Source organism: Carassius carassius, chromosome 49 (genome assembly GCF_963082965.1).
Source record: "Carassius carassius chromosome 49, fCarCar2.1, whole genome shotgun sequence".
NCBI classification, from domain to species: Eukaryota; Metazoa; Chordata; class Actinopteri; order Cypriniformes; family Cyprinidae; genus Carassius; species Carassius carassius.
In genome coordinates, this window is record NC_081803.1 from 4,193,308 (window position 1) to 4,208,622 (window position 15,315).

The window sequence follows — 15,315 nt, forward strand, 5'->3', positions numbered from 1 at the left end:
TGCCTTAGTCAAATCTGGAACCAAAGAAATCATTTTGTTGCTCAAACTTGCTTTCTATAATAGATTGATCAGTCACATGAAAGTAATGATAATGTTAACACCAACTCACAATTCAGTATGAACATATGAAAGTCTAGCCTAATGGTACACAACTTATAAAGCACCATGTTTTAATTAACTTGTTATATATTTATTTTTAATGTAGCCTATGTGTACATGAAAAGTACCATTCTGGCAGCAATAATGATCAGGAACTAAATGAAGATTAATGTTTTGGCGTATGATGTGTTTCTTTTTAACCAATCAGATAAGAGTAAATGTAGATTCAGAGAGAGCCTCATGTGATTGGCTACAAGAAGGTGGTGGACCCGCCCTCTCCCCCACGCTTGCAAAACTTACTTAGTGAGAGAATCGTGCCAAAATTGTACGTGCAGAGAAAAGAAACAGCTGTACATGTCGGTTTATTTTGGAAACGTTTTGCCCCACGTGCACAAAATGTAATTTAGACATTTTCAACATTTCAAGCTTGGTTTTTAAACATACAGACTGGTTCTATGCAGTCGATCCATTTTGCAGTTCTTTAAACTGTTGTTTTCGTTTGCAAACCACTGTTCACAGGCTTGCAGTAATTTGGACCTTATTTTAGTGAAAACAACTTGCCAAAAGTGTAAGTGCAGAAAAATGGAAGAAAAAAATTATGCTTGAAATGCGATTTACATCTTTAACCAGTTTATCTTGGGCATGCAAATTAAATTTAAGCTTACAGTTTTATGTACACTTCCATAACTCTTACCCTGCATATGCAAATCTATTTGGCATTAAATTACCTTCATAGGTTTTTGTTTAACTCAAACCATTGCAGTCTATCAGTCTTATAATGGAAGTGAATGGGAATCACAGCTTTAAGAGTAAAAAAAAACAAACAAAAAAAACAAACACAAACAAAACCAAATTAAACCCTGTGGCTAGTGATGATACAATGATGTGTAAAGACATGAAATGATCCGTCTCATCTGTGCAAGTAAATTAACTGTATCTATATTGTTTTTTACCTCTGATTTTCACAGCAATGTTTGAACTGTCCTGAGCGCATTCTTGTCTCCTTTTTCAGCCTGCACATAAGGCGTCTTCTTCTTCTTCTTGCTTTACGGCGAGTGCATTACCCACTTATTTCTCAAATGGACCAGTAACTCTCATTTTGGAGTGTTTTGCCGTGATTCCCAATCACTTCCATTATAGGACTGATAGATTGCAATGGTTTGAGTTAAAAATCTCAGTTTTGTGTTCTACTGAAGGAAAAAAAAGTCACCTACATCTTGGATGCCCTGGGAGTAAGCAGATAAACATCACTTTTTAATTTTTGGTTGAACTATGCTTTTAATGTAAAAACATATATATATATATATAATAGAAATGAGCACAGCTGCAAATATGCAGTTTGTTGTGGAGAAGAATATCTAGCACAATGTTTAGTTCTTTCTTTCCACAAAGAATACTCTATTTAGCAGATCTTCAAATTCAGCTTTCAAATTTACCACTATTTTCAAACACGCGCATCCTCATGTCATTAACATAATTGTGGTTGGTAAAGAAACTGACCATCATTATTTTAACAAGCGTATGGTAAGCACCTATAGAAAGAGGTTAAATTAATAAACTGCCTGTAATTGACCATGAAAACTCATGTTAAATATATTTTTAAGCACATATATGAAGTTATAGTGAAAGTATACATTTATAATTATTTTCTAATTATAGTAGCTTCGCCACTGCCTTGGTGTACATAAAAGGCTTCTTTCAAAAACATGAAATTATACTGAATTTGGTGGTATTTCGTGTTAATAAATCTTTTCAACAACCTTCTCTTCATCAGTAGGATGTAGCTAACAGGAGGAAAAAGAGAGCAACAGACAAAAAATAAATGGCAGAAAAATAAGAAAAGGACTTTGTTAATGGTGAAGAGGTAGACTCTTCCGGTTTCAGATTTCTCCTCGCTCATATACATCGGAGCTCCGACCAGCAGCAGATCAGTCACACCATCAGCATCCACATCAACAGGACAGAGAACGCTGCCAAAATAAGAGCCGATCTGCAAACCACAGAACACAATGATCTATGACAGGACTTCACTGTCTAAAACTAAAGCTCATTAAATCTCACAGAGAGATGTGTTTACCTGATCTCCTCTCTGTGAATCTACGATGACCGGCTGATTCTGGCTGTTGATACTGTAAACTATGACCTGTCCTCTATGAGCGGCACGAGGAGCACCGGCCACATAAAACTCAGACGAGCCATCAATTACAGACGTGACAGAGTATCCTCAACACATGACAGGACAAATAATCAAACTGAGAAACAAATTATAAATTTATACACAGTTTGTTTCCCATCTACTTAAGACTCACACATTGTATCTTTAATACAGTGGGTATAGAAAAGCATCACCCCCTTTAAGACATTTTTAGGAGGGGGTGATCCTCCAATTCAGTGATTCTGTTTTTGACTTTTTTGAAATGTTGGTGTTGCATCTTTCACCTGGATATACTTAGTTCATTAGATCCAACAAAACTGACTATACTGATGGTACAAAACTTACCAAGTAATGAACTGTGGTTTCTGTCATCCAAGACTTTCTCAAAAGCAGTTTTGGGAAAAACATTTGATTTCTGGGCAGTATGGTGCACAACAGTGCCAATCCAATTATATGCTCCAACTGCTCCCAGTAAGATCAGATCCTAAAACCAAGACTCAATGTAAACCACCAGGAGAAAAATTGGAAATAAATAGAAACACACAGACATATTAGAGATAGCACCTTATTTCTGGTCTGGTGTGCGCTGAACCCCATTTGGGACATTTCCATTTTGAAATTATCCCCAATACCTTTTCCAACACATAAAAAGGCACACACACACACACACACACACACACACACACACACACACACACACACACACACACACACACACACACACAAAACATACAGTATGTTAGAAAAGAAACCTGTTCATTACACTTAAAAAAGAGACTTTAATTTATATGCAACATACAGTGAAATCGACATAATCATGGACCTTCAATGTTGAAGATACGATCTCCAAGAGTCCCGACGATCTCTATTAGCGCCGCCTCCTCAGACACATTGAAAAAGTATTTCTCGGTTGAATTGCTGGCTATTGACTTAATCTCTGCGATGAATTTGCTTGTGTTAAGGCCTTTCCTTATGGAATATCCAAGCATCTAAAACATGCAAGAATCCATCTCTTCACAATTTTCTAATATACTGATTAATAAGACCCATATATGATTTCTGACTGCATGATCTTCTTTTCACTTACCGCAATAGCAAAGCGAGAGATATTTTGGCTCTCACAGGCTGGGATAACTGTGTTCCTCAGAACTGAATCATGTGACTCTCCATCAGTTACCACCACCATCACTTTATTGGCCCCAGGACGGCCTCCATTTTTGGCTAGGAATGCATTCTCTCTATGATAGCCAATCATCCGACAGACATGCAAACAAAACCACAGAATGAAATGAAAGCATTTAGTGTAAAAACTGTTTAAAAATAAAGTGTAGGAATGACTTCAGAAATACAGTTAAATGTAGGAATGACTTCAGAAATACAGTAAAACAAAATTCATATATATATATATATATATATTTTTTTTTTACGAAGATTTAAAAAAAATTTATACAAAAAATGCAACAAAACTTGTAAACATCTAAACTTGACAGCTTAGATGTCCATAACAACCCATTAAATATACAGTAACCATAATAACCCATGAGTTACACTTGAGTAACAACCTGAAGTAATCAAAAAACTAAATTAGCTTTGCCAGTAACAGGGTCAAGGTTTGATGAATTGCACATAAGAAAAAGACCTATTATATTAGAGAAAAATTATATAATGAATTATGTCATCTTTGCCATGCACCTATGCCATATAAACAGTTGTATTGGTTTTGTTGTGATAATTTTCTGTGTTTGGGGAAGTCGTGGCCTAGTGGTTAGAGAGTTTGACTCCTAAATCTAAGGTTGTGGGTTTGAGTCTTGGGCTGGCAATACCACAACTGAGGTGCCCTTGAGCAATGCACCGAACCCCCAACTTTTCCCCGGGCGCCACAGCATAAATGGCTGCCCACTGCTCCGGGTGTGTGTTCAATGCTGTGTGTGTGCACTTTGGATGAGTTAAATGCAGAGCACGAATTCTGAGTATGGGTCACCATACTTGGCTGTATGTCACATTATGAGTGTCACCAGAGATGCTTTGGGGATAAATCGAGACCCTAGCAGGTCTCGTAAGTCAGGTGCGTGAGAGAATTTCTACCACATTGTTCAGAAAAAATAATGCATACAGTACCTGGCAAAATCAATGGCTGTGAAAGTATTAGTTTTTATTCCATTTTTCTGCTGAATGTCTGAAACTGCTTTAATCATGGACTCTTTCGTCTGATGGGAATTCAGGTAGAACTCGAACGAGGTGTCAACAGCATACTGCAGCACAGCCACCTGTAATAAATTAAATCATAAATATATCAACTAAAAATGATGCAAATTATAAAGTAAAAACTGTTAAAATGGCACACAAGCTGTTTGACTTGCCTGAGTGCTTTGAGGTCCAATATCAAAATTTTCCAGCATTTTCTTAAGGAAAGCGAGGATTGATTCCCATTGGTATATACTGTTGGATCCATCCAAAACTATTGCAATGTCCGTTAGACTGCCACAAGCTGTGTGGGAGTGGAACACAATGACACAAATGTTAACATTTTGCTGGAGATTCACAATAGTGATTAACGTGAACAGTAAATTTTCACTGAGTAAACAGAGAAGTGTGTTCATACTTTGAATGGCAGGAGGGAAGGCTGACTGGAGCTTAAACTGTGGGCTCACGTCAGTACAGACTCCTGGGTAAAAGTACTGACTTCCGCAATGCTGAGCCCACAGAGGACCACACGTCTAAAACACAAACATAATGCAACGTAATATAAAAACTGTGCACATGACATTCTACATAAACCATTCAAAAAAACATGCAGAAGAATAATTTTCGAAAAATAGTAGAACATATGAATCATTTACAAACATACACGGACCTTCCTTGGTGCAGGTGCCAAAACAGCAGAGAAAAAAATTAGAAAAAGTTAGAAAAAGCAATGATTACTAATTAGAAATGCGACTTAGCAGAAAACAACAGTCTCACCATAAAGCCGCTGTTTTTGGTTGTTGGAATCAGAGTTAGACCTAGACTCATGTTGATGTTGTTGCTGTTGGAGATGTTTGGCACACTGACAGAATCTGAGAGCACATTAGACACAGTCACATCTACAGCTGGACACTGTTAATGATAAAACTGGGAATGACGGGAAACATTTGCTTACTCTGTAGGTCAAGTGACTCACAGCTGACTCCAGGGTGGTTAATCTCACACTTATAGATTTCTCCCTTCCGATTCTGAGGGTATCCTTTCCATGGTGAACCCACGAGGAGCCTGAGGAACAGTGAGAGGTGTTACTTAAATACTATTATCCTGAAGTACAAGTGAGGCTGTTGACCACAGAGCAGTTATTAAGCATATTCTACATGACAGGATTGCAAAAACAGGGTTTAATGACCAGTAGCAGTATGGTGTGTATTTGAAAGCACTGGGCATGCATTATATAATCTAAACACACCCGCTAAATAGCATTCCTCAAACACTGGCACACAAGCTTAATCATTTTTACATTCTGTGACAGAAAAACAACAACAATAAAATCAATATTCTGTTAAACGCAGGCACATTTTGCCTCAATTTTCATGAACTGAACTCAAAGATCTAAGACTTTTTCTATGTACACAAAAGGCCTATTTCTCTCAAATATTGTTCACAAATCTGTCTAAATCTGTGTTAGTGAGAACTTCTCCTTTGACGAGATAATCCATCCACCTCACAGGTGTGGCATATCAAGATGTTGATTAGACAGCATGATTATTGCTCAGGTGTGTCTTAGGCTGGCCACAATAATAGACCACTCTAAAATGTGCAGTTTTATCACACAGCACAATGCCATAAATATCACAAGTATTGAGGGAGCATGCACTTGGCATGCTGACTGCAGGAATGTCCATCAGAGCTGTTGCCTTTGAATTGAATGTTCATTTCTCTACCATAAGCCGAATTTGGCAGTACATCCATCCGGCCTTACAACCGCAGACCACGTGTAACCACACCAGCCCAGGACCTCCACATCCAGCATCTTCACCTCCAAGTTCGTCTGAGACCAGCCACACAGACAGCTGCTGCAACAATCGGTTTGCATAACTAAAGAATTTCTGCACAAACTGTATGAAACCGTCTCAGGGAAAGCTCATCTGCATGAGCCACTTTGGAGAGGTGTTTTCTTCACGGATGAATCCCAGATTTCACTGTACAGGGCAGATGGCAGACGGTGTGTATGGCGTCGTGTCGGTGATGGTATGGGTTATGGTATGGACAGGCGTATGTTATGGACAACGAACACAGGTGCATTTTATTGATGGCATTTTGAATGCACAGAGATACTGTGATAAGATCCTGATGTCCATTGTTGTGCCATTCATCCACGACCATCACCTCATGTTGCAGCATGATAATGCACAGCCATATGTTGCAAGGTTCTGTACACAATTCCTGGAAGCTGAAATCATCCCAGTTCTTGCATGGCCAGCATACTCACCAGACATGTCACCCATTGAGCATGTTTGGGATGCTCTGGATCGGTCTATATGACAGCGTGTTCCAGTTCCTGCCAATATCCAGCAAGTGAACCAACATTCCACAGGCCACAATCAACAACCTGATCAACTCTATGCGAAGTAGATGTGTTGCACTGCATGAGGCAAATGATGTTCACACCAGATACTGACTGATTTTTGGACTCCCTCGAACCCCCCAATACAGAAAAACTGCACATTTTAGAGTGGCCTTTTACTGTGGCCAGCCTAAGGCACACCTGTGCAATAATCATGCTGTCTAATCAACATCTTGATATGTCACACCTGTGAGGTGGATAGATTATCTTCAGCAAAGGAGAAGTGCTCACTAACACAGATTTAGACAGATTTGTGAACAATATTTGAGAGAAATAGGCCTTTTGTGTACATTGAAAAAGTCTTAGATCTTTGAGTACAGCTCATCAAAAATGGTGGAGAAAACAAATGTGTTGCATTTATAATTTTGTTAAATATAGTTAATATCAATAGTTATTTAAACATCAAATCTGCGCTGGATATTAATATCCGAACTATAGTGTGTAGTATGACCCTCGGGATGCCCCGTACCTGGGGCTGTAGAAATGTATCTGTGGGTAGTCATGGAAACAGTTCAGTAAATATGCCAGCAGGCTAAAGACATGCCGTTGTCTGTGTTCATTCATTTATGTACAAATTACGACATGGTGTCAGAAGTGTTTAATGTTAAAACCAACTCAGCCTTCGACATGAAAGTATAGTCGACAGTATAAGAGACTTTTCAAGGAAATCACCGCTATTTGGAGTTAAATCAACCCGCCAGCTCAAGTAACGTTAAGATGTCCAGAGAAGAGAGAGAACGCGCGGGACCATCCTCTGCAGCTTACACCGCTGGAGATGCATTTCGCATTAGCCCTCCGGAGAAGTTTGACTGCAGAGACATCCAAAATTGGCCCAAATGGATTAGACGTTTCGAAAGGTACAGAGTAGCGTCGGGTTTGGATAAAAAGGATGAGGCATTCCAGGTGAACACATTGATATATTCCATGGGAGATGAAGCAGAGGACATCTTACATGCGTCGGCGATAGAAGAAATAGACAAGGTAATCTACGAGAAAGTAAAAGACTGTTTTGATAAACATTTCATTGGAGAACACAACGTCATTTTCGAGAGGGCCAGGTTTAACATGCGAAAACAAGAGCCGGGGGAAACGGCTGAATGCTTTGTTACTGCAGTTCACAAATTGGCGGAATACTGCAAGTTCGGGACTCTCAAAGATGAACTGATACGTGATCGCATAGTAGTGGGCATAAGAGACATTAGACTTTCCGAAAAGCTACAGTTAGATTCAAATCTGACTCTGTCTAAAGCTACGAACTTAGTAAGACAAAGTGAAACTGTAAAACAGCAGCAAGTGGTGCTGCGCGGCGCGGGAAATCACGCACACACCGGGCCCAGTGATGAAATGCACGCGCTTTCGCCGGCTCGAAGGAAAGAGTGGAATTCCGGACGAAAAACAAAATACAATGCTACTGGAACATCAGGGATGTGCCATAAATGTGGGAGAGTGCCATTTCATAGCTGGAAGGATTGCCCGGCCAAGGAGGCTGAATGCAGGAAATGTCACAGAAGAGGACACTTTGCTGCTGTCTGCAAATCCAAGCAGCCTGTGCATGAGATGGCAGATGAGGAGGAGCAACTCTACCAGGACAGTCTTTTCCTGGGTGAGGTGAAGGCAGATGGTGCTGGTTGGTACTCAGACATCAAAATAAATGGGGAAGTTGTTTCTTTTAAATTAGACACAGGAGCAGCAGTGACCGCAATACCCACAAAATTATATAAGTGTAGTAGAGATGGTCCTCTAATGCACACCTCAAAACGACTGTATGGCCCAAATAACAAGATACTGCCTGTGGTAGGACAGATACAGAGTAGACTAGAAAGTAAAGCTAAAAAGGCCACTCAGTCTGTATTTGTCATTGATAACCTAGCCAGGCCACTGCTGGGCTTACCAGCACTTACAGAACTGCACCTCATTGAGCGATTGGATGCAGTTGACGAACAGGGTGAGAACGCAGATTCAGGGGAGGTCTTCAAAAAGAGGTTTCCAAAGGTGTTCAGTGGATTAGGGAGACTTGAAGGTGATTACCAAATCCGCCTGAATGAGGACGCCATCCCTTATGCTCTGACCACTCCTCGCCGCGTACCAATCCCCTTAACTGACAAAGTCAAAGAAGAGCTGCAAAGGATGGAGGAGATGGGGGTCATCTCAAAGATAGAGAAACCCACTGATTGGTGTGCAGGAATAGTAGTGGTCCCAAAATCCAATGGTAAAATAAGAATCTGCGTCGACCTGACCAAACTCAATGAGGGAGTGTGCAGAGAAAGACACATATTACCCTCAGTGGACCAATCATTAGCTCAGCTGAATGGCGCACTGGTGTTCACAAAACTGGATGCACGTTGTGGGTTTTGGCAGATACCCTTAGCACAGGAGAGCAGGGAGCTCACAACATTTATCACCCCCTTTGGCCGATTTTGTTTTAATGTTCTGCCTTTCGGAATTAACTCAGGGCCAGAACACTTCCAGAGACGCATGTCCCAGCTCTTAGAGGGGCTAAGTGGAGTGATATGCCATGCAGATGATATCCTCATATGTGGAGAGAATAGGGCCCAACACGATGAACGTCTCACAGCTGTTTTGACACGTCTCCAGGAGGCGGGTCTAACACTAAATGAAAAGTGCACCTTTGCACAGCCCGAAGTCCTGTTTGTGGGGCATAAAATCAGGGCGGGAGCCATTGAACCTGACCCCGGGAAAATCAAAGCTATCACCAATATGCCCATCCCACAGAATACAGCAGATGTTAGGCGTTTTTTGGGGATGGTTACATACATAGCAAAGTTTATCCCTCAGTTTGCAGATACCACCAAACCACTCAGAGATTTGCTGTCGAAGAACAATGAGTGGTCTTGGGGCCACATGCAACAGACATCATTCGAAAACCTCAAAAAGGAGCTGGCATCACAGAGAGTGTTGGCTCAGTACAGACCACAAGCAAAAACAAAAGTGTCTGCAGACGCATCATCCTTTGGCCTGGGGGCTGTCCTTATGCAGAGACAAGATAACATGGAGTGGCGCCCGATCGCTTATATCTCTCGAAGCCTTTCTGAAACGGAGCAACGTTATGCCCAGGTTGAAAAGGAGGCATTGGCCGTCACCTGGGCATGTGAAAGGTTAAGTTCATACCTCATAGGCCTACCATTCACGATAGAGACAGACCATAAACCACTACTGGCCTTGTTGGGGACAAAAGCGCTGGATGACTTACCTCCCAGAGTTCAGCGATTCCGTCTCAGACTGCTGAGGTTCACGTACAAGATAATTTACGTGCCAGGGAAGGCTCTCATCACAGCAGATGCACTCTCCAGGGCCCCGGTGAGACGGCCACTGACTGAAGAAGAGGCACAACTGGAAGGGGAAGTGCAGGTCTTCATTAATATGATACGCGAAACCTTACCTGCATCCCAGTCTAAACTTCAACAGATAGCTGAGCACCAACAGCGGGATTCTATCTGTAGCCAGCTGAGGTCACAGTGTAAGAGAGGGTGGCCACGGCAAGAAGAGCTGTCCCAGCAACTGAAACCCTATTGGGTACACCACAGTGAGCTACACATGAATGGTGACCTTCTGATGAAAGGGCAACGGATTGTTATACCAGAGACATTACAGAAGGAAATGCTGGCCAGACTACATGAGGGACATATGGGGACAACCAAATGCAGGCTGAGGGCCCATCAGTCAGTGTGGTGGCTGGGACTGGGTGCTCAGATCACAAGAATGGTGGCCCAATGTGAGGTGTGTGCTAAAAACCAAACACTTCACCCAGAACCAATGATACCCTCAGAGCTGCCACAGCGGCCCTGGCTAAAAGTTGGAGCTGATATGTTTTATTGGGAAAATGACTCTTACTTATTGTTGGTAGATTACTATTCTCGATACATTGAAGTAATTAAAACCCCAATAACCACATCAGCAGGAGTTATCAATGGCTTTAAATCAATTTTTGCTAGACATGGGGTTCCTGAAGTACTAATAACTGACAATGGCCCTCAGTTTTCTTCGGGCACTTTCTCAACATTTGCCATGGACTATGATTTCAGACATGTGACCAGCAGCCCATACTTTGCACAGAGCAATGGAGAGGCAGAGAGGGCGGTGAAGACTGTCAAGGGCCTAATGAAGAAAAATGCTGCTGACCCATACAGGGCTCTGTTGGCCTACAGAGTCACACCGCTGCATCACGGACCATCGCCAGCAGAACTCCTGATGGGCAGGAGACTGCGCTCACCGTTGCCAGTCTCACCTGTTCAACTCAAACCTAAATGGCCAAACAAGAAGGCCTTTGCAGACAAGGACAAACAACTGAAACACACACAGACAGTTGACTTTAATCACAGACACAAAGCTACTGTGAGACCAGAGCTAAAAGCAGGTCAGCGAGTCTGGATCACAAATACAAAAGAATCGGCCACAGTGATAAAAAAAGCAGACACTCCCCGCTCATATGTAGTGGAAACGGACTCAGAAGAGGTGAGGAGAAACAAAGCACACCTCAGACCCCTCCCAGAGATACAAGCCCCACCAGCGGTGGAGGATGCGGAACAGGCAGCAGGGCCAGAAGAAGGGGAAGGGGAGGGGGGGAGGATACAGAGGGCCCACCCAAGGAGAGAGGTGAAAGCCCCAGAGTGGCTTAAAGACTTTGTAACATAGTATTCAGCACCTAGAATTAAGCATAATAGACAGTGTTATGTTTATGTTTAATCTGTCGGATATCTTTGGTTCAAGTTTAATAGTTCCAACAGACTAGGTGACCTACAGTTAAGGCAGTTCGGCCAGTGTGAACATTTATTTAAGGTTTTATCCTATTTTGGGAGAAAGGGAGATGTAGTATGACCCTCGGGATGCCCCGTACCTGGGGCTGTAGAAATGTATCTGTGGGTAGTCATGGAAACAGTTCAGTAAATATGCCAGCAGGCTAAAGACATGCCGTTGTCTGTGTTCATTCATTTATGTACAAATTACGACATAGTGAAAACACTATTAATTAGCACAGTAACAAGATCGGCAGTTTAAGACATTAACTTGTAAGCACAAAACACAAGATACTTCTCTTTATTAGATAAATCTGAGACATATAAACTAACACATAAGTACACGCACTCACACATTCATACAAGTTGCAGGAAGATAGAACGTTAGGGAAGAATGAGTTTAAGAGAATGAAAATGTGGAATCCCAAGTTCACAGCAATACGTGAAATTGCATAGACATGAACAACCATCAGTCACTTAATTAACCCTTGCATTGAAAGAAACTAAAGTAAAAGAACAGCAGTAAAGTTTGACGAGACTAGGTGGTGTTTCTTTTCATCGTGGCTAAGTAAGAGCAGGCGTGCAGGCCGAAGCACACTGGAACCGCGCTCAAAGAACGTTAAAAGTGATGACTAAAAGCATGGCTAAAAGCTAAAGCTAAAAGCTTAAAGCAGACATGACTAATAGCAAAAGCTAAGAAGCAAAGCTAGAAGCTAAAAGCCAAATGGTGTTCTGAGAATTTAAACTGGCCTTTTGGCCACACCTCAAATGTTGTCTTGACCAATTAGATATCGTCTTGGTCAGGGTATAATAAATCTTATGTTTTAAGTTATCTTATCAACCATGTGATCTGAATTTTCCCGCTCTTGCAGGGTATAATTTTGGACATGATTCCTATAACTAGAATATGATACATTTGACAAATAACTGATGGTAAGGAATGTCTCAAGCAAGCAGATTGAAACACAAATATACTAAACATAATTATGAATCACAATAAGTGATTATAAACATGATAGTCAAATGTGTGGGTTACATATAAATGAATATGGAGTTAAGCAATGGACTGATATTCATTTATAAGTCTTTTTGAGTTCATTAAAAGACAGTTCTTGTGCCATTCTCTGACAAAAGATGTTCTGTGGGGACCAGAGGTTAAAAGGTCCCTTTAGGAATTTCAGTCTGGGTCTGCTAGGTGGGGGGAAGTCAATCCAAAGGATCTTGTTTATTACTCTCATGGGTTTACATGTGCTGTCCGGCGTTGCATTTTGATTACTTGCCCCAAATTTGACAATCTCTTCTCCGAATTGAAATTGTCAATAATTGTTCTAGTGGTGTTAATGTTGAAAGCTGTTCTGTGAAAGAGTTTTTTGGTTATCTTGCTTCTGACTCTGGCACTAGGAATGATTTACAACCTCCTGTTGCCTTTCTGAGGAATTTGGCTCGTGTTTCAACCACAGTCCTGATTGACTCTTTAATTTGTCTGGTTTGGGTCTGATATGCTACATCGGTCTCTGTCAGAAGGAGATGCATAAACGAGAACACAAGTGTACTATTTATGGAGGCTATATCTTTAACACCAAGCATTTCTGCAGACTCTGTTGATATTCTCCTAGATTCCTTCAACTCAAAAGTTAAGAATGTTATTGATGATATTGCTCCAATAATAGTCAGTAAGAAAACAAACAGACAGAAATCAGTTTGGAGAAGATCAACAGCAGTTCAGACTATGAAAAGACAATGCAGAAAAGCCGAGCGGATGTGGCGGAAGACAAACTTGAAATTCACTAGCATCTATAAAGACAGCCTTCATGCTTTTATTGTGAAACTAGCCACAGCTAGACAGAATTTCTTCTCAAACCTTATAAACAGTAACTTAAATAACACTCGTACTCTTTTTGCCACTGTTGAGAGACTGACAAACCCTCAAGTCAGATTCCCAGTGAAATGCTCTCAGACAGGAAATGCAATGAGTTTGCTTCCTTCTTTTCTGAGAAGATCATCACTATCAAGAAGGTGATTAGCACATCCTCAAGTAATGCAGAGGTCAGACAGATTAGGCCACAATATAAAATATTGTTTTATATAACTATAATATATATTTATATAATATATATTGTTTTTAAAAACTGTTTTAAATTCATTTTACATTTTTTAATAATTTTAAAAGTTTTAAAATTGCTTGTTTTATTCTTGTTATTATTTTTCTTCATTATTATTTTTGAATTACCATTGTGTACGAAATGTGCTATATAAATAAACTTGCCTTGCCTTGCCTAGAGTGAATAGGGGTTTTGAGGAGAGCCTGCCTTGCAGATTTATGAAGGACACCACTATAATTCTATAATTTTAGTCATTTTATTTTATTATAAAATACAGTAAAAAAAAAAAAAAATTTGTTCTTGTTTTATTTATGCCAGTGTCACAGCTTGCAGAAGATCGCAATACAAAGCCCTGCATGCTTAAGACTCTTTAGATCCACCCCTCAACACACCTCCAGTAACTCAACTGTTTTCAGAGAGAAGCGTAAAGCTGTATCTGTCTTTTTTATAAATTTGATAAAACTAAAGACTCTTCGGACATATGAAAGATGCAATACTAGTTTATAGGTAATCAAAATTAAGATAAGATTGGCAGAAACTGTGTGTTATGTCCTCTTTAATGTGTCCTTGCTGAACTTAAATATTAATTTATTTTCACCCAAAAGGAAATGGTTTAGTACCACAGTTTTCAAATGAATATGAAGCAGCACAACTGTTTTCAACACTGACAACAATAAGAAATGTTCAGTGAGTAGCAAATAATCATATTAGAATTATTTTTGGATCATGTGAATCGTGTAAAACCGAAGACTGGCATAATGATGCTGAAAATTCAGCTTTAAATCACAGGAATAAATAAAATTTTTATATATGTTAAAATAGAAAATAGTTATTTTATATTGTAAAAATATTTCACAATATTAATATTTAACTGTGTTTTTGATTAAATAAATGCAGCCTTGATGAATATTCTTTTAAAAACAACAATGGTAGTTTATTTAAATAAATAAATAAATAAATAAAATAAACACACATTCAATTATATTTTATATATCTTACCATTTTCCTTGACTGTTGTTGAACTGTTTAACAGAGTAACCAAACTGCTCTGCTGATACTGAGAAGATCTTCGCTCCAGAAATCCCAACATTAAAACCCTGAGTGTTATCCTGCATTATGCTGAAACCTGTAGAGACATGCAATCATAAGACTATTATCTTAGAAAATATAAAAGCATACACATATTAAACCAACAACACTATAAGCAAAACAATATAGGATAAGAATAAGGAAGAACAGGATAGAATAAGGAAGTGGAACAAAATCTGGTATGGATATTTATATTATATTTATATCCTTGTTCTCCTCTCTCCACATAACATGCTCCTACCCTCTGTTTTTTAAATAGTATGTGATATGTAGATAAGCCACAGCATGAATGTAAACCACAGAGAGATGGTTCCAACAGAGGCAGCGCTCATTAAGATAAATTGCGCCCATGAGGAGGCCATGCCCCTTGTGGAGTGTGCTCTAACTCCTATCAGACATTGGAGCCCAGAGGATGAGTAAGCAAGAGCTGTAGCGTCCACCATCCATCTGGATAGCCTCGGCTTCGAGACTGAATGACCCATGGTGTGGCCTCTGAAGCATACAAAGAGCTGTTCCGACTGTCCA

General features: G+C 40.1%; 1 protein-coding gene across 1 annotated transcript in view; it reads right to left on the bottom strand.

Annotated features, from left to right (window-relative positions):
• Nucleotides 1-15,315, bottom strand: part of LOC132132044 (integrin alpha-2-like) — a 94,021-nt gene that overhangs the window by 13,439 nt on the left and 65,267 nt on the right. Inside the window, exons 12-13 of the mRNA XM_059544215.1 lie at nucleotides 2,177-2,322; nucleotides 1,946-2,089 (exon numbers count right to left, since the gene is read on the bottom strand). Of these exons, the coding sequence (XP_059400198.1) occupies nucleotides 1,946-2,089; nucleotides 2,177-2,322 (290 nt within the window). The remainder of the gene's footprint in view (nucleotides 1-1,945; nucleotides 2,090-2,176; nucleotides 2,323-15,315) is intronic.